This window comes from Symphalangus syndactylus, chromosome 11 (genome assembly GCF_028878055.3).
Source record: "Symphalangus syndactylus isolate Jambi chromosome 11, NHGRI_mSymSyn1-v2.1_pri, whole genome shotgun sequence".
In the NCBI taxonomy this organism is placed as follows: domain Eukaryota; kingdom Metazoa; phylum Chordata; class Mammalia; order Primates; family Hylobatidae; genus Symphalangus; species Symphalangus syndactylus.
In genome coordinates this window covers 25,323,722-25,340,918 of record NC_072433.2, presented here as the reverse complement: position 1 = coordinate 25,340,918, position 17,197 = coordinate 25,323,722, and the positions used below count along the sequence as shown (strand labels likewise).

The 17,197-nt window shown below is 55.9% G+C and overlaps 2 protein-coding genes across 31 annotated transcripts in view; one reads left to right on the top strand and one right to left on the bottom strand.

Moving 5' to 3' along the window:
* The window catches only part of PRMT7 (protein arginine methyltransferase 7), a 54,251-nt gene extending 41,780 nt beyond the window's left edge, over positions 1–12,471 (top strand). For 11 of the 25 annotated variants that reach the window (XM_063611608.1, XM_063611599.1, XM_063611597.1 and 8 more), the window contains 9 exons: positions 63–198; positions 1,128–1,211; positions 1,548–1,595; positions 2,258–2,347; positions 6,131–6,292; positions 7,376–7,450; positions 9,599–9,759; positions 10,574–10,670; positions 10,927–11,139. In XM_063611608.1, the coding sequence (XP_063467678.1) occupies positions 63–198; positions 1,128–1,211; positions 1,548–1,595; positions 2,258–2,347; positions 6,131–6,292; positions 7,376–7,450; positions 9,599–9,759; positions 10,574–10,670; positions 10,927–11,097 (1,024 nt within the window). In that variant the 3' untranslated portion in view covers positions 11,098–11,139. Of the gene's footprint in view, positions 1–62; positions 199–1,127; positions 1,212–1,547; positions 1,596–2,257; positions 2,348–6,130; positions 6,293–7,375; positions 7,451–9,598; positions 9,760–10,573; positions 10,671–10,926; positions 11,140–11,684 lie in introns of those variants that run through there. The other 14 variants (XM_063611602.1, XM_063611613.1, XM_063611603.1 and 11 more) reach the window with 4 other exon arrangements.
* The window catches only part of SMPD3 (sphingomyelin phosphodiesterase 3), a 92,934-nt gene continuing 87,950 nt past the window's right edge, over positions 12,214–17,197 (bottom strand). For 3 of the 6 annotated variants that reach the window (XM_055299242.2, XM_063611648.1, XM_063611649.1), the window contains one exon: positions 15,218–15,662. In XM_055299242.2, the coding sequence (XP_055155217.1) occupies positions 15,332–15,662 (331 nt within the window). In that variant the 3' untranslated portion in view covers positions 15,218–15,331. Of the gene's footprint in view, positions 15,663–17,197 lie in introns of all 6 variants that reach the window. The other 3 variants (XM_055299243.2, XM_063611650.1, XM_055299239.2) reach the window with 2 other exon arrangements.

The window sequence follows — 17,197 nt, the reverse complement described above, 5'->3', positions numbered from 1 at the left end:
GCCCTCTAGAGACCTGTGGAGGCGCTCACAGCCCACGTTTGTTTGTTCATCTCCTGGCCTAGCCCTGAAAAGAATGAGAGAGTCCGCCAGATGCGCCCCGTGTGCGACTGCCAGGCTCACCTGCTCTGGAACCGGCCTCGGTTTGGGGAGATCAATGATCAGGACAGAACTGATCGATACGTCCAGGCTCTGAGGACCGTAAGTGTCCAGCCACTTGGCTGGTTGTGGGGAAAAGAGAAAAATAAGTTTGTCCCATGAGCCCCAGCACTCTGCTTATGATTTGCTGTTTCTTTCCTGTGTCCTCTTGTCTATGAGTGGCTTCAGCGATCGCCTCCTGGGGTGGGCACTGGAGCAGAAAGCAGGAGAGCCTGGGGCTGGACTTCCTGAGGGCTTGCTCTCTGCTCTACTGGGAGAGCCTCTGGCTGGGCTCCTGCTGGACGCCTTTGCCTTGTCAGACACAGTCATTGCTGTGGGTGGTCACAGTGGGTTAGGCCACCCCTCTTTTCATGTGTTGTCGCCGTTCTAAAATTTTCTAAGATGTAAATCTGATCATGTCGCTCTCCTGCCTGAAAACCTTTGCTCCCTGCTACCTGTAGCAGGGGACTCAGCCTGGGGATTACAGATGGGGCTTAGAGGGAGGGTCTCTTGAAGCCCTTGGGGGTGTGTACAGAAATAAGTGTGCATGTGTGCATTTTGGGGGATGGAGGAGGATCCAAGCCATCCTGAGTTTCTCTCAGAGGGGTCTGTCACCCAGAAAGGCATCCCTGACTTTGGGGAGTCAATTGTGAACACTCGAGCCTTGGAGGCTCTCAGCTGTCTGTGCTGTCACCAGACAGGGAAGAAGCCTGTTGTCATGGACTGGGAGGTGGCCTGCAGGTGGGGCAGGCCTTTAGCGGGGCCACTAGGCTGGGTTGAGGAGTGTCTTTTCTGACAGTGGGGACAGGTGGGGAGACATGAGCAAGGCGGGCATGTTTGTGGCTGGGGGTGGTTACTGCATGAGGACGCGGGGGGATGGTCCGAGGTCTGGGCAAGTGGGGTGAGAAGGGAAGCATTTCTGACAGCTTGCCAGCAGGAATCTTCTGGCAAACTGGAGGAAGCCCTGTGCTGAGGTTGCCCATTCCCCGCAGGTGCTGAAGCCAGACAGCGTGTGTCTGTGTGTCAGCGATGGCAGCCTGCTCTCCATGTTGGCCCATCACCTGGGGGTGGAGCAGGTACTGACGTGCACCCTTGTCAGCCTCCTGGGGTGGGCTCGTGAGTTAGGGCGTCGTGTGGTCCGGGTGCACAATTCTGTGGTCAAGGCTTTTTGCAAAGGCCACTGTTGTGGGCGCATCATGCTCGGGTCAGGGGCTGGGGGGTTTATTGCCTGTGCGTGCAGGCATGCATCAGGCCTCAGAGCTGGTGTTCAGGCTGCCCCAGGGAGGGAATGAGTGCAGGGAGGGTTGTTCAGGTGTGTCCTCTGCCTTAGGATGGTCTTGTCACATTTTAATCTTTAATTTCTTCTCTATTAAGTGAATATCTTACAACTAATAGCATGGTGTTCCCTCTAGGTGTTTACAGTCGAGAGCTCAGCAGCTTCTCACAAACTGTTGAGAAAAGTAAGTGAGAATTGTTGTTGCTGAAATAGTGAGAGGACCTGTGGGGTCTGGGTTGATGGCTTTGAAGTGGCATTGTCCCGGGGGGGAACGAAGGAGTGGCAGCTCACTTGCAGCCCTGTGTTGTCTTGGTTGCTGCCTGGAGAGCAGCCAGAGGCCTTGGGGGCTGTCACTGAAATAGAGGCAGGCATTTGCACTCTGCTTTGTTTTTTTGTGTCTGAAGAAGTTTAGGCTTTTCTCCTCACTTCACATAAAGCTACTGTTGTGGTAGAATTGAATGTAGGATGTGTTTCTGGGACATCAGTGCTGAGGGAGCCAGTGCTCACAGCCTGATGGGAGATGGCATTTCTCTCCCTGGCCAGTAACTGGTTTGATTTCCTCTCCAAAGGGGAACTCCCTTCACCAGAACTGCAGGCTCGCACTGAGTCCTGGTGTGCACCTGCGGGAGAAATTTCTTTTGCTTTTATCACATTCTGCTCCTGATCTCATCCATAGTCTATAGGATGCCCCCCAAGGAGAGGATTTCCACAAAGCAGATAAAAGTGGTTTTCCAGAATTATTTGCCAGAAAATTCAAAGCGGAGAATGCAACTTTGAGAGATTATTTTTCCTGATAAAAACAATACTTTAGTATAAATACAGTAATTTTACGGTTTTCTTTCTAAGATCTTCAAGGCTAACCACTTGGAAGATAAAATTAACATCATAGAGAAACGGCCAGAATTATTAACAAATGAGGACCTGAAGGGCAGAAAGGTGAGTAGCAGGAGCCTTTCGGCTACGCTGGGCTGTGTTAGGGTGGGCAGCACGGCACTGAAGTAGCCTAGGCCCCACCCTGTCCCTGGGGTCTCACGGTGGGTCCTCCACGTAACCTTACCTCCTAGGAGCTCCCACCATCAAGGGTGTAGTGAGGCTTTCATGGAGCTGCCCAGCGAGCAGATGGTTGCACTGCTCCTTTCTTTTTTTTTTTTTTTTTTGAAAATGGGGTCTCGCGCTGTTGCCCAGGGTGTAGTGCAGTGGCACGATCTTGGCTTACTGCAGCCTCAACCTTCCAGCCTCAAGCGATCCTCCCACCTCTCCCGAGTAGCTGGGACTGTAGGCATGTGCCATTACGCCCGGCTAATTTTTGTATTTTTTGTAGAGTCAGCGTTTCATCATGTGGCCCAGGCTGGTCTTGAACTCCTGGGCTCATGGGATCTGCCAGCCTCAGCCTCCCAAAATGCTGGGATTACAGGCATAAGCCACCACACCTGGCTGTACTGCTCTTAGCTCAGCCTTATTTCTGCTCCTTCAGGTCAGAACAGAGCAGCTGTCTTGGGGTTCCTAGGAGCAGAGCGCGTCCTTTCCTCTCCACCGCACTCCTGTCTTCATTCCCCATCCACGGCTTCCTGCTGCAGTCAGGCTTCCAGGCCCTGAAACTGCTTCTGCCAGCAACCTCGTCGTTACTCCCACGGTCTCCCTGCAGGCTTCATCTGCTGTACTTGTTTGTCCTTGTGACCCGGGACTTCTGCCTGTGCTGGGGAGGTCGCTTTCCCCTCACCTTCCTGGCTGCTCCTTCCCTTGAGCTTCTCCATGGCACTCTCCCCGTGTCCCCCGCTTCCCCCTACTGCATCCTCTCTGGTATTCATGTTCCTTCTCATGTGTGAATCAGTGACCATCAGAGCCGACCTTCACTCTTTACTATTTTGGATTCAAATCTCATGTCCAGCTGCCATCCTGTCACCTTTCCTTGAATATCCCACAAACTGGACTCATCCAAAGCAGAGCTGTCATCTTTCATCTTTCCTGCCAGTCTTTTTTTAAATAACAGCTTTATTGAGATGTAGTTGACATACCACAAAATTAATGCATTTCAAGTGTACAGTTCAGTGATTTTTTAAGTAAATGTATGGAGTTAACCGTCACCCAGTCTCATTTAGAACATTTCCAGGCCAGACATGGTGGCACATGTCTGTAATCCCAGAACTTTGGGAGGCCAAGGTGGGAGGATCGCTTGGATCCAGGAGTTCCAGACCAATGTGGGTAACATAGGGAGACCTTGTCTCTATAAAAACAAAAAAAATTAACCGAGTGTGGTGGCACGTGCCTGTAGTCCCAGGAGGCTGAGGTGGGTGAGGTGGGAGGATCGCCTGAGCCCAGAAGTTGGAGGCTGCAGTGAACCGTGCTTGTGGCAGAGCACTACAGCATGGCTGACAGAGTGATATCTTGTCTCTAAAAAAATGGGAATGAAAAGAGAACATTTCTGTTACCTCCCAAATTCCCGGGAGCCTGTTAATAGTCAGCATCCCCCTGCCCCAGGCCTGGCAGCCACTGGTCTGGTTTGTGTCTCCAGTATGTGTCTCTTCTGGCATTTCTCAAAAGTGAGGTACACAGTGTGTGGTCTCGTGAGTCTGGCTCCTTTTCACTGAGCATAACGTCTTTGAGGTTCACCCATTTCGTCCTTTTTAAGGCTGCGTAGCATTCCACGGTGTGGCTATCCATTCACCTGCTTATGGACGTTTGGATTGTGTCCAGTTTTTGGCCACTTTGAATAAGGCTTCTGTGAACATGGGTTCACCGGTCTTAGAGAGGATGTATGTCCTCAGTCTCTTATGCAGATGCCTTGGTGTAGATTGCTGGGTCATGTGGTAGTTACGGTCAGCTTTTTAAGAAGCTGCTGAACTGTTGTTCGAAGTGGCTATCCCTTTGACATCCCCATCGGTAACGTCTGAGGGTCCAGGTTCTCGGATCCTCACCAGCACCTGGCATTGGCTTTTTTTTAGAATAACCATTTTAATGGGAGTGTGGTGATGTCTCCACATAGTTTTAATTTGTATTTGCCCAATGACTGATGATGGTGAACATCATTTCGTGTGCTCGTGTCTTGCTTGGTGAAATATCTATTCAAGCCTTTTGCCCATTTAAAAAATAACAGTTTTATTGAGATACAATTCACATACCTTACTATTCACTTAGTGATTTTTGTATATTCATAAGGTTGTATAATCATCACCACATCAGTTTAAGAACCCTTTCATTACCCATTGGCAGTCACGCACCATTTGTCCGCAGTCCCACTCTTCTCCTTTCTGTCTTTAGCTTGCCCATTCTGGGCGTCTTGTGTGAATGGAATCAGACAATGTGTGGTCTTTCGTGACTGGCCTCTCATGTGGCTTCATGTTTTCAGGGCTCATCCATGTCGTAGCCTGAATCAATACCTCATTTCTCTTTCTTGCTGAGTAAGATTCCATTGTGTGGATAGACCATGTTATTTATCTGTTTATCAGCTGATGGACATTTGGGTGGCTCCTACTTTTGAGCTGTAGTGAGTAATGCTACTATAAATATTTATCCACAAGTCGCCTTTTTTCTCCCTCATAGATGAGGGCATAGGAGATGATTCTGAAAGCTGCTATGTGGTGTACTGGTAGACTGGGGTCACGTTGAATTGGAGTGGCGGGAGTAGGCGTTCTTGCCATGTTCCTGATGCTGTGGGGGGAGGCCAGGAAGCACTCAGGGCAGCCCTTTCTGTCTCCCAGCATTTCCTGCTGCACCTCCGTCATCTCTGACTGGCCCCTCTTTGGTGCCTGTCTGCTTGGGCCCGCCTGGGGTTGGCTGCCTCCTTACCCTCTGCCACTCCTTCCTTTCCTCCCACCTTGGAGTCTCCGTTTCTTCCCATGACTCTTTCTGCACTCTCCCAAGTCGCATCCATCCCCAGCACCTGCAGATTCCCTTCCACACTTCATGGTCCTCAGCAGGATCTTCTAAATCACATTCCTTCTGATTTTGAACCCCTGATGAAAGCTTTTAGTGACACCCACCACCCCCACCGCCACCTCCGGGATGAGTCCAGCCCCTTACCCTGTCCTGGCTGCCTTGGGCTGGGCTGGCTCCTGTGCAGCTCCACACCCTCACCTTGGGGGGCCTTGCTGTCTCCCGGCCTCACTCTTGCCCCTGCTGCCCCTCCCTCGGCCGTTCAGGCTCCTCGCCATGCATGTGTTCCTTTACTCACAAATGTTCACAGAACATCTGGTCACGGCACTGGCCCACTGCTGGGGATGCTGGGCCGCCAGTCCCTGCTCTTGTGGTGCTCAGAGCCTGGGGAGGGAGACGGAGACAAGCCCCGGTAAGTCCTGAGATAAAGTGTCCAGTGGGGGTTGACAGGATGCCACTCTGGAAGCCCCGTCTGGCACGTTTATTTCTGGGCTCCCTCCGTGATCCCCATCCTTGCTTTTTTCTGTCACATGGGGTCAGCCCTGCTTTGTCTCTTTGTCTGCTTCCCTCTTCCACTCTGCCCTCCTGAGCACGGGTCTCATATCTGGTTGTAATCTTTACAGCCTCCAGGGCAGGTACAGAGCCTTGCTGCCTTGCTTGTTTGTTGACTGAGGGAGGGAGGGAATGAGTGACTGAATGAGTGAGTGACTGAGTGAGGGAGGGAGGGGGAGGGAGTGAGGGAGTGACTTGAGTGACTTGAGTGGCCTGTTGCTTCCGTGTTCCTGTTAACGCTCCTGGGCCGAGCCCTTCTGATGCCTGGGCCCTGCTTCTCGCCCTGCTCACCAGGTCTCTCTCCTCCTGGGCGAGCCATTCTTCACTACCAGCCTGCTGCCGTGGCACAACCTCTACTTCTGGTACGTGCGGACCGCTGTGGACCAGCACCTGGGGCCAGGTGCCGTGGTGATGCCCCAGGCAGCCTCGCTGCACGCTGTGGTTGTGGAGTTCAGGGTAGGCCACCCTGGGGATGTTGCAGAAAAAAGCAGAGGAGGCGGGTGGGGAACCTTGTTCTCTTGCAGGAACCTTGGGCACCTGTGGAGCAGCTCGGGCCTTGATGATTTGAGCTTGTGTTTTCTTTCTGTGTCAGCACACTGTGGGGTTGAGTAGAAGATGCTTGCCTTTTAAAAAATGCGATAATTTGACATACGAAATGGAAATGGCTGAGTGTTGTCATTTTACAATTGTGGCTTATCAGAATAATTAAAAAATATAAATTAAGCGTTTCAGAAGCCATGCCGTGTGGCCTGCTCTGCTCTCATTAAGAGCCAAGGCTTCAATTGTTAAAAGCATTTTGAGATTGGGAGAGTCAGCTGCTTTATGCAAGAAAAAATGGAAAAGCTTCCTTTTAATTTTCTCATCAAAGCAGAACCATAGTCACAAAGTCATTTTGGGAAGGGCATTTTTATTAAAAGGATTTGAAAAGCTCTACCCTGGATGGCGAGTGTATCTCATTTGATGAGAGTGGTTTTCTCTCCTAGCTTATTGGCTCCATCACTGAAATTCTGGGCATTTCTCCTGTGTTACTTGTTTACCTAATTAGATTTCCACATGAATTCTGGTTTTCATGGCCGAAGAGGGGATGTCACAATCCATGCATGCATGTGACCAGGAGGAAGAGAGGGAAGGCCGTGTGGCCTGAGTGTCCTCTGGATTCCTCTTGGCAGGGCCTTTTTCTCTCCCCAGCATCCTCATGGACTGGAGATGATGCTGGGTAGAGAAATGGCTTACAAATTTCTTCCCAAAGAAATGATGTTCAGGATGGCCCGGATAGGAGTGTGCAGCCCCCAGCCTGGTAGCTCTGGCTGACTGTCCCTTATAGGAGAGGACTCAGGTGTCACGTCAGAAGTTGCAGGTTCCCGCCCAACCCAGTCTGTTACAGAAACCGTTGTGGATCTTTGTTCTCTCTGAGGCCCTTCATACTTGGGGGTCTCTTTCAGGTGTGCAGGGAACAGCAAGATGTGCCTCTTGTTCTTGCTGCCACACTTCCCTGTGCCCTGGCGGGCGGGTGTGGACAGGGCTGCTCCTTCCTCACAGGACCTGTGGCGGATCCGGAGCCCCTGTGGTGACTGTGAAGGCTTCGACGTGCACATCATGGACGACATGATTAAGGTAGGCAGGGCCACACTGTGCGTAGTCCCCCCGCGCTTGCTCCTGCGGCGCAGGCCTCTCACAGGGTCCTGGCTTGGGCAGCACAGTCTCTTCTGTTGGGGGCAGTGAGGTCAGGCGCTGCCATTTTGTGTGGTTCAACATGAGCATTGCTTGGTACCAGTCCTGTTCTTGGCTCCGTGCTGTCACCCTGTGTCAGAATCTCCACTGGGCCCGCACGTCCTGTCATTGCAACTGCCCCCGTCAGTGCCTACAGCTTGTTTTCTATTGGGGCAGCCTTTCCAGAGGCTGTCTGGGAACCTTCTTAGGCAGCCATTTCCATGGTGGGGGCTCCATTCCCAGGAGGGGTACCTGAGGAGTGTCCCACAGGTTATTTACATGGTAGGGATTAGCAACTGGGCCTACGTTCTCCAGAACCATGGGCTGTCCTGACAGCGCCAGTGGTCTTTGGATTCATGAGGACTGAAGCTGAGGGTCCTGTTCCATCCACATGAGAGGGGCAGGGTGAGGAGCATGGGCCATGCTGTGTATTAAGGAAATGCACGTGGCTCCTGCTTGTCATCCCAGCAGTCTGGGAACCTGAGGCAGGTGGATTGCTTGAGCCCAGACGTTCGATACCAGCCTGGGCAATATAGCAAGACCCTGTCTCAACAAAAAAATTAGCCGGGCATGGCAGTGCACACCTGTATTCCCAGCTACTCAGGAGGCTGAGGTGGGAGGATGGCTTTGGCCTGGGAGGTTGAGGCACTGCAGTGAGCTGCGTTTGCGCCACTGCCTTCAGGCTTGGTGATAGAGCAAGACCCTGTCTCAAAAAAAGAAATCTCATGGACACCGGAGGAGCGGGAAGCAGCGGTGGCCCCGCAGCAGCAGCTGCGCGTGGGGAGGTGGGGCTTTTCTGCTTCTGCTCGCCTTTCTGCTCACATTTTCCCATAGCGAACATGGATTGCCTGTGTGTGAACACTTGTTTAAGTAAATTAAACCTTGTGGATATTTTCAGTTTGCATCTTACCCGCCTCTCACAGCAGACCATTGACTGTTTGATGCTTTTAGAAATCTCCTTCGCGCTGAGCCCTGCATGCACTGGATCCATGTGCTCTATGCCTCCCCTGGGCCCCTGCTCATGGCCTGCCCACCCTGGCTGTCCCTGTCCCCTCTTGCTGATACGGTTCTGCCACTCTGGTCCTGGGCCAGTGTCTGTCTCTCGTGTGCTAAGGCAGATGGCCGAGAGTGGTGGATATCCCACAGTGGGGTGCCAGGCATTTTTACTTCTATGCTTTCTAAATCCACCTGCCCTTCCCCACCCTCAGCCTGGCCCTTCCAGTGCCCTGTCTTAGACCTGGTGCCACTTCACACGACCAGCCAGGCCCAGGGCCCCGGGCATCCTCCCTGGCAAGTCCTCCTGTCCCCTGCCATTGGCCTTCGTGCTCCCAGTGAGCCTCTGACCCAGGCTGTCCCCTGACTGCTGCCGTCCTAGTTTGGGCCCCTCCTGCTCTGGCCGTCCTCCACACGGAGCCCACATGAACTTGTAGATCTGAGTCTGGCCACATCCCGCTGCAGGAATGCCCTAGCTGGCTCCCCACACCACCCCTGCAGAGTGGCCCGGCTGGCCTGGGTGCCCTGGCCTGCTCTCCTGGCTTAGCTCTATCCTCAAGGACGTCCTCTGGCCCTTCTGCCGGCTCCCATTTGACTGTCAGCTCCCCTCCTCCAGGCAGCTTTCTGCATCCCTCCTGGATGCAGGTGCCCCCAACCTGCCGCCAGGCACCGGGGCTGTATTGTCACACATTTATCCCTCCCCGTGGCCTGGGGCCCACCTGTCATGGCCACACAGCTGTGGTGGTCACCAAGTTTCTAGGTGCTGGGTGTTCTCACCAGTGATGTAGACGTGTGGTCCTCAGAACAGCTTGAAACAGGCGGTACCACCCCATCTTAAAAATCCGGAGAGTGAGGCTCAGAGCCAGCAGTGCCTGGGGAGCCACTGATGAGAGAGAAGTGGCAGAGAGGGGGAGCCACTGGTCTGCTGGGCGCTCGGCATCTTTACGGGAGAACGCACACCCCTTGTGACTGCAGTCAGTGGGAGCCAAGCCAGGGAGGGGTCCCTCTGTCTGGCCGCCGGCCTGTCTCTGCAGCCCCCAGGCCCCCTTCTGTTCGCAGCGTGCCCTGGACTTCAAGGAGAGCAGGGAGGCTGAGCCCCACCCACTGTGGGAGTACCCGTGCCGCAGCCTCTCCGAGCCCCGGCAGATCCTGGCCTTTGACTTCCGGCAGCCGGTGCCCCCGCAGCCCCTGTGTGCCGAGGGCACCGTGGAGCTCAGGAGGTGGGTGCAGGGAGGGCTGGGGGGCAGGCAGGGGCTGCTGCTTGCCCTTGGAGTTCTCACCCCCGTGGTGAGCACAGTTGGCCTGCGAGGCACTGACATGTGGAGGGGATATTCGTCCTCCCCACAACCTTGCCCGTCCCTGTCAGAGTGGCCCTGCGCGTGTGGTGGTTCCCACGGTCCTGTGTGTGCCAGTGGTGGGGGAGCCAGGAAGGGCTCTGCTCACCCCCTACAGCTGAGGGTCCCTTGTTGGATCACAGCTCAGGAAGATGGGAGCTTAGTTCCTGTGGTCACCGATGCACCATTTTCCTGAACCCTCCTGGGAGCTGAAGCAGGTCAGGGTCAGCAAGCGCTGCTTGCGTCCAGGCACGGGCAGCCCTGTCCTGCTCCGGCCCTCACCCCACCCTCGCCCGAGGAATGACTTCTCCTGGAAGCACCTCCCAACCCGGGGCAGGCAGCCAGGCAGGGCGGGCGCCATCACCTGAGCTCCCAGGGTTGCTGTCTGGGGTATCAGAGGGGCCTTCCAGCCTTCAGTGCCAGGCTGTGCTTCAAGCCCCCCGGACCCTGGAGCCATGCCGGCCCTGCCCCATGTGTGGCCCGGCTGCAGGGCTCGGATTGGCTCAGGTGGGGGCTTGGCTGCGGCTGTTCTGGCTGGGGTTTTTCTGAAGAACGTTTATGTAGATGCAGCACTAGGAGCTCCCAGCAGGGCAGGAAGGAAGTGGGGAAGACCACAAGTTTCTGGAAAGCCACAGGAGCTGCAGCTGTGCCCCTCTGCCTCTTGTGTGACTACTTTTGCTGGGCCCCCTCTCCTTGGCAGGCCCGGGCGAAGCCACGCAGCAGTGCTATGGATGGAGTACCACCTCACCCCGGAGTGCACGCTCAGCACTGGCCTCCTGGAGCCTGCAGACCCTGAGGTAGTGCCTGTGTGCCAGGCCCAGTATGCATGCAGACCCTGAGAGCAGGCGCCACCTGGGGAGGCCTCCCTGCCCCCGTGCTCTGGGTGTTTCTGTCACAAGTTCTTCGGGCCACATGATGACCCCCCAGTGGTCCTGGGCCATCTGGCCCCTGAGCAGCTTCTCTCTGCTGTGAGCTGCCTGGACTGGGGGCTGGCTAGGAAGGAGGCTCAGGTGCTAGGGAGCCCTCACCATCTTCCTGCTCTTCTTCCTACAGGGGGGCTGCTGCTGGAACCCCCACTGCAAGCAGGCCGTCTACTTCTTCAGCCCTGCCCCAGATCACAGAGCACTGGTGGGTGGCCCACGGACTGTCAGCTATGCGGTGGAGTTTCACCCTGACACAGGCGACATCGCCATGGAGTTCAGGCTCGCAGATACCCCAGAATGACCACTCTTGAGCAATAAAGTGGCCTGAGGGCTGGGGTTCTGAGTGGCTCATGGCTTTCTAGGGGGGAAGGCTGAAGGTCCTCCTCTCCTCTCTGGGAGCTGCTCGGCCTCAGGGGTGGGAAAGACTGCGCCTTGTTGCATCTTTGCACTGCTGGCCTCTGGCTCCAGCTGTGGCAGGGAGCATGAGAGGGTGACTGAATTTGGAGCCCTGGAGGGGCTGGGGAGACCCCCCTGCTTGTGCTTCTGAGGTGCTTCTGGGAAAGCTCCAATGCGGAGACATCTCTCCCCAGCTGGGGAGGGAGTGGAAGCACTGGGGGCTTGTGGGGCTGGCCGGTGGGGTTGTCCACGCCGCCCTTGGCGAGCAGTCCCCATGGTGGGAGCCTGTCCTGCCTGTCCCACTCTCAGGGATCTCTGGGTCCCTGCTCTTCTGGCTTCTGCTAGGAGGGTGGAGATTTCTGGCCCTCTACGGGGTGGAGATGCTGAGTTGTGGCTGGGTCTCTGGGGCTTGAAGACCCTGGCTGGGCCCGGGCTGAGAGGCCTGGGTTCTGGCCCTTTAACCTGACAGATAACTTCAAGCCACATCCGTAGGTGTCTGGCCTCAGTGCTGCACCAGCTGGAGGCCTGCCAGGACCTGAGACTGGACACAAGGCAGCTGTCCCAGAGCAGTTCCTGAGATGCAGGCCCAGGAAAGCGGCTGTCAGGGGAGCTGGAAGGCAGCCCTGTTCCCTGCACCGCCCTCAGATTGGAAAGCCCCTCCTGCAGGTAGGGTATGGCAGGGAGCAGCCCCTGCCCAGCCCCACTTCACCAGGGAGGCAAGTAGGCACAGTGTGCTTCTCTCACACACTAACCCCGCTTTGGTTATGTCCCAGCTCTCAGAGGTAACAGCAGACACCACGTGAGAGAACCCAGTGGCCTCTGGCTCGCAGCTCAGGAGGTGAGGCTTGTGCCAGGCCAGCCAAGACGCCTGTATGAGCAGAGTTCTGGTGTCCTCGGATTCAGGGCAGACTTGGGCAGCGCCTGTCCTGCAGTTGGGGGCAGGAGCTCCCTCCCCTGCCCCCAGGCGTGCCCCTCAGGCTTGGCCCCAGCTTGTCGCTGAAATAAGTGGAGAACACCAGCCTTGAGCCTCACAGTTTTATTTTCTCCTCATTATCCATCCTTCCTTTCAGCACCAGTAAGGAAAAAGAACACCTCTCTTTGCAAAATATTTTATCAGGTGTAAAGATTTGTTTTTCTTCTAGGGAAGAACCGTCTGGATATATATTTGATGTTTTTACCAAAACCGTAGGTGTGCTTACCATAGAAAACCCCTAATGTCCCATGAAGATACAATACAGAAAAAAATACAGAAATTAAAAAAGTTTTTCTTTTAACAGTATTTCTAAATCTCAGCAAGTTAAAAAGCAATAGTTAAAAAGCATCAAGATTAATATACTTAAAACTTAAGGTGATTTTGGACAAATGAAAATGAACATTTCCTTCCTCAGCGGCCCCCGTGCCTCGTGGCTTCCTTTGAGACTGGGCCTAGGGCAGGCACAGAGTCTTGGTATGGGCCTCGGGTAACCCCTGTGCCCACCCCTGCTAGGCCTTAGATGCCACAGAATCTGAGATCCAGCAATGGTTCACTTTTAAAAATCAGTGGAAGGGCCAGGCCTGTACACGAGGCCCGGGAGTCCACAGGCAGCCACAATGAGACACGTGAGTGGGCGGCGGGGGAGGGGGCGTCCTGGCCTTGGAGCTGAGGGAGGGATGTGGGGGCCTGGGGGCCGCACGTCCTTACTCTGGACACCAGGACCTGACTAGGCAGAGGCGACCTTGTGATGACAGAAAATGACTTGCCTAAGGCCGCCTGTGAGGTGGGAGGGGAGGAGCGTGCAGCCCTGACTCCCACGCCTGCTGCCCCAGGAAGGGGGGTGCCTGGGTGGGGAAGCTATGTTGGGGTCTGGTGTGGGGGCCCTGCCCGGGCCTCAGCTGTTCTCCCTGTGCAGGCAGTCGGCAGGCGGCTCAGGGTCTAGGAGTCCAGGGCCGGCTGGCCCAATCGCTTGTGTGAGCAGAGTCCCAGCTGCTTCTGGGAGTTGGGGGCCTCCACAGCATGAAGCCCAGTCAAGGCTCACAGGCCAGACCCTTGGAGGGGCTGGCCAGGCAGAGGAGCCCAACAGGACGCTCGCCCTCAGCAGCCCCTTCCTGGCTCTGGACTCTAGCGGGGCAGGGCTTGGGCCCGGGCACAGACAGTGCTTCCCAGGCCAGGTGAGTTCAGACAGGCCAGTGTCACAAGGACGCACGTCCTAGTGCCAGGCTCCCCGGGCTCCACAGTGCTGTCTGCCCCAGCACAGGGCCAGGCATCTGGCTGGCTGCGTGGCCCCCTCTTGGTCCCTCTTGCAGCTCAATGGGTGACAAGGCACAGCATCAGGGCACCAGCACCAGGAGGGGCTGACAGCAGACAGCAGGTCCTGGTGCTCCCTCCAGCCTCACCAGGCAAAGCCAGCCCTGGGCCAGGCTGGGTGCAGGGCCAGGGCGCCACGAGGAGCAGAGGTCAGCGGGGATTGTCAAAAACAGTCCTTCAAGTTGAGTCTCGAACTTTGAAACAGAACTTTCGCTGCATGACAGGAGCAGCCCTGGAGTCTGTTAAAGGCAGGTGGGCAGAGGCAGTGCTGCCGAAGGGGCCTGGGGGCTATAGGCATCTTGGGGCTGGAGGCAGATCAGGGACCACAGGCTGTTGGCCAGCTCTGCCATGCTGAACTTGGGTGCCAGTACCATACCCTGCCCTGGGCATGCGGCAACTGTCAGTCTTGCTGCCCCAGCCTGCGCACTGGGAGGGCCAGGCTGCTCTCTGCAGCTTGGCTTCCTGCTTCCTAGGCCAGGGTCCCCTTGTGGCCTTGGTGGTGTTGGCTGGGGTAGCTGTTGAGGATGGGCCTGGGAGGCCAGAGCCGCAGCCCCACCCGGGGGGCAGGCAGGGGTTCCTGAGCTCATTCGGCACGCAGGTGGGGCACGTCCCCAGGGAGGGATTGGTCCCGAACCAGAGAGGTGTCCAGTGGGGGAGAGGATTGGCAGAAAGAAGAGGATGTGTTGGTTTTGATAGAAGAGAAGCTACAAATAGATTATTTTCAAAATCAGGATCCCCCCACCCCCCTTTATGCTGTGAGTCCCTTCTTCCTGTAAAAAAAAAAAAGTGGATGCTCTCTTCTCGGATTCCCCGTTTATGGCTCCACTGCCCAGATGGGAGGCTCCCAGAGGAGGCCCGGGGCGCCAGAGCCTGCCAGACCCTGTTGTGCCTGAGCTGGGGAAGGGACCCTGTCTCAGGAAGAGCAAAGTTCTATGAGTGACTTACAGACCCTGTGAAGTGAGGGTTGGTTTTATGATTAACCTTTTTCTGTTTTTCTTTTTAAAATGTAATCGCCCTTGAATGTGAGACCCTGGGAAGAGCCCTGGGCTGGCTGGTAGGGATGCAGCCCTCGGACCCTGCGGGAGCCGGCCCACACTGGAGGCGGGAGAGCTGGTGGCCGTGCCCAGGAAGTGCTTCTTTGGCTGGTTCTGATTGTGTTTGGAGTTTGGCCTTGGGTGAGGCCCGAGCAAGGGGTCTGTGGCTACGGCATGGCACGTGGCATGCGGGCAGCGTGCATGCGAGGGTGCAGGCATGCGAGACGACATTGGCAGCAGACAAAAATAAAGAACCCTGGACGAAGCTTAAGAGATACAGAGAGTACATGAACCCGGTCCTCATACTAACCCACGGGTTACAAACTCGGTTGTGCTGTAGATTTGTAGAAAATCGTGTTGTGAAAGAATGGCACTGGTTAGGCAGCTGGAGGCTCCCAGGACGGGCCTGACTCCTCTGTCCACAGTGAGGCCCAGAGGCGCAGAGCAGCGCAACTTCCAGGTTCCTGGGCACTGACTGTGGCTCCCTCCCTGTCCCTGCCCTCCTCCCCCAAGCACCGGGCGCTCGATGGAGGGGACACGGCCCAGGGATGGGCTGCAGCTCCAAGGGTTGGCAGAGGCCCCGCTGCTCCGGATGGTCTATGCCTCCTCCTCCCCCGAAGACACCATCAGTCGCATGGCTACTGGCAGGTGGTCCGTCAGGCCGGACAGCTGGGTAATAAAACTGAATTCTTCCACTTCCTGGGGCCAGTGGGAGAGGGGAGAAACATCCTGGTCAGATTCCAAGGGCATCTTGCAGGGAGCGGCCTGGGGATCCCTGAAGTGAGGCCCTGGGGCTGGGGTGGGCTGGGACCTTCTTGCAGTCAGAGGGATGGGGCTTGGAAGACCTGGGGCCCTGAGGGTCTAAGGGAGTGATGGGTGTCATTGTAAGAGTGGCCTGGGACGTGGGGTCTCAGGGAGTCGGCTGTCGAGAGCTGCAGCGCCTGGGCCCTGCTCTCTCTTTGCATGGCCCTGGCTGCTGGGCCCGCCTGACTCACGGCCTTCCAGTCTGGGCACAGCCCCTCCTCTGCGTGCAGCATGTAGTCAATGCGCCGGCCGTTGCCCTTCAGCAGCTCCTTCCGCCCCTTCTGGCCCGAGCTCTTGCTGGTGGGAAACGCCAGGTACTCCCTGCGGCCCTCCTCACTCTCCAGGACTCTGTCCACACATGCAGGAGGCAGGTGAGCCCCCATGCCCGCCCCTGGGCCTGACAGGGGCTGTGTGTGGAGCCATGGTCTCCTCCCAGTGTGGGAGCGGGTGGGTGGGACCAAAGCGCTGGGTTTAAGATCTCTCCCTTGCGGGTCCAAAAAGGGCCTCAGCTGGGGGCAGGCTGAGTTGCCTGCAGGTTCCTGGCTGAATCTGGGCTCTGGAGCCCGTCGAGGTGTTCCGTCCACCCCAGCCTGGCCAGCACTCACTTTCCCTTTCTGAACTCAGACAGAACTGATCCCACCAGTTTCCCAGAATGGGCTTCTGCCCTGAACCAGTAGGGGGCCTGTTTTGGGGAGCTTGGTCTTTGCCATGAGTCTCGAGGACCCCTGTGACTGTTGTTCCCAGGTTGACGGGCTGAGGGAGCCAGGAGAGCACCTCTGAGGAGTCTCATGTGGGGCTGTCCCTACATGGCTGTGTGACTCTGCTTATGTCACCGAGCCTCCAAGCCTCTGTTTCCTCCTCTGAAACGAGAATGGTTGCTGTGGGCCCCAAGACGCTTCAGGGAACAGGCTGTCATACCGCTTCTGAGTGAGGAAACCCATGATGGTGCTAGGGGATCCACAGGGAGGGCAGGGTGCTGGAGCAGGGGGATGTGACATCTGGAATCCCTTTCTGGCACTGTTCCCCTGAGACAAGCAGTATGCCTGTCTGCTTCCTGCCAGCCTGTCCCCTGGGGCCTCAGCACCACTGGGCCAGAGGCTTAGGACCCCCTCCTGGGAGCCCCTATCGCAGAGGGCAGGCTGGGGCCAGGGCCTGGGATGGCAAGTGCAGTGGTGAGAGACCCTGCACAGGCCGCCAGGTCAGTGAGTGCCTGGAGAGATGGAAAAGGGGCACCCGGCGAGGCAGGGCCTGCAAACATGGGCTTCCACAAGGTTTTCATCAGCCTTAAGATAAATACACTAATGACATTCAGAACATTGTTACAGCTCAGAAATGGAATCCATCACTGTCCTTTGCCCTTGATAATTAATTCCAGCATCAATGATCTGAGAGTTACTGGTAGTCATTTTTTAATCATCATCTCATAAAAAGAATTTTCTCAGCATAGGATGATGTTTCAAATTTAGTCTATAATCTAATTAATTGGCTCAAATTAGCTGCAAGGAACCGTCACCGTGACTGCAGTCTCAGGCTGTGAATTATAAATTGGTTCTGCTGTTGGCCTCTCAGATGTGTTCTTTTTTTTTTTTTTTTTTTTTTGAGACGGAGTCTCGCTCTTTCACCCAGGCTGGAGTGCAGTGGCGCGATCTCGGCTCACTGCAGGCTCCGCCCCCCGGGGTTCATGCCATTCTCCTGCCTCAGCCTCCCTTGTAGCTGGGACTACAGGCGCCTGCCACCTCGCCCGGCTAATTTTTTGTATTTTTAGTAGAGACGGGGTTTCACCGTGTTAGCCAGGATGGTCTCGATCTCCTGACCTTGTGATCCGCCCGCCTCGGCCTCCCAAAGTGCTGGGATTACAGGCGTGAGCCACTGCGCCCAGCCCT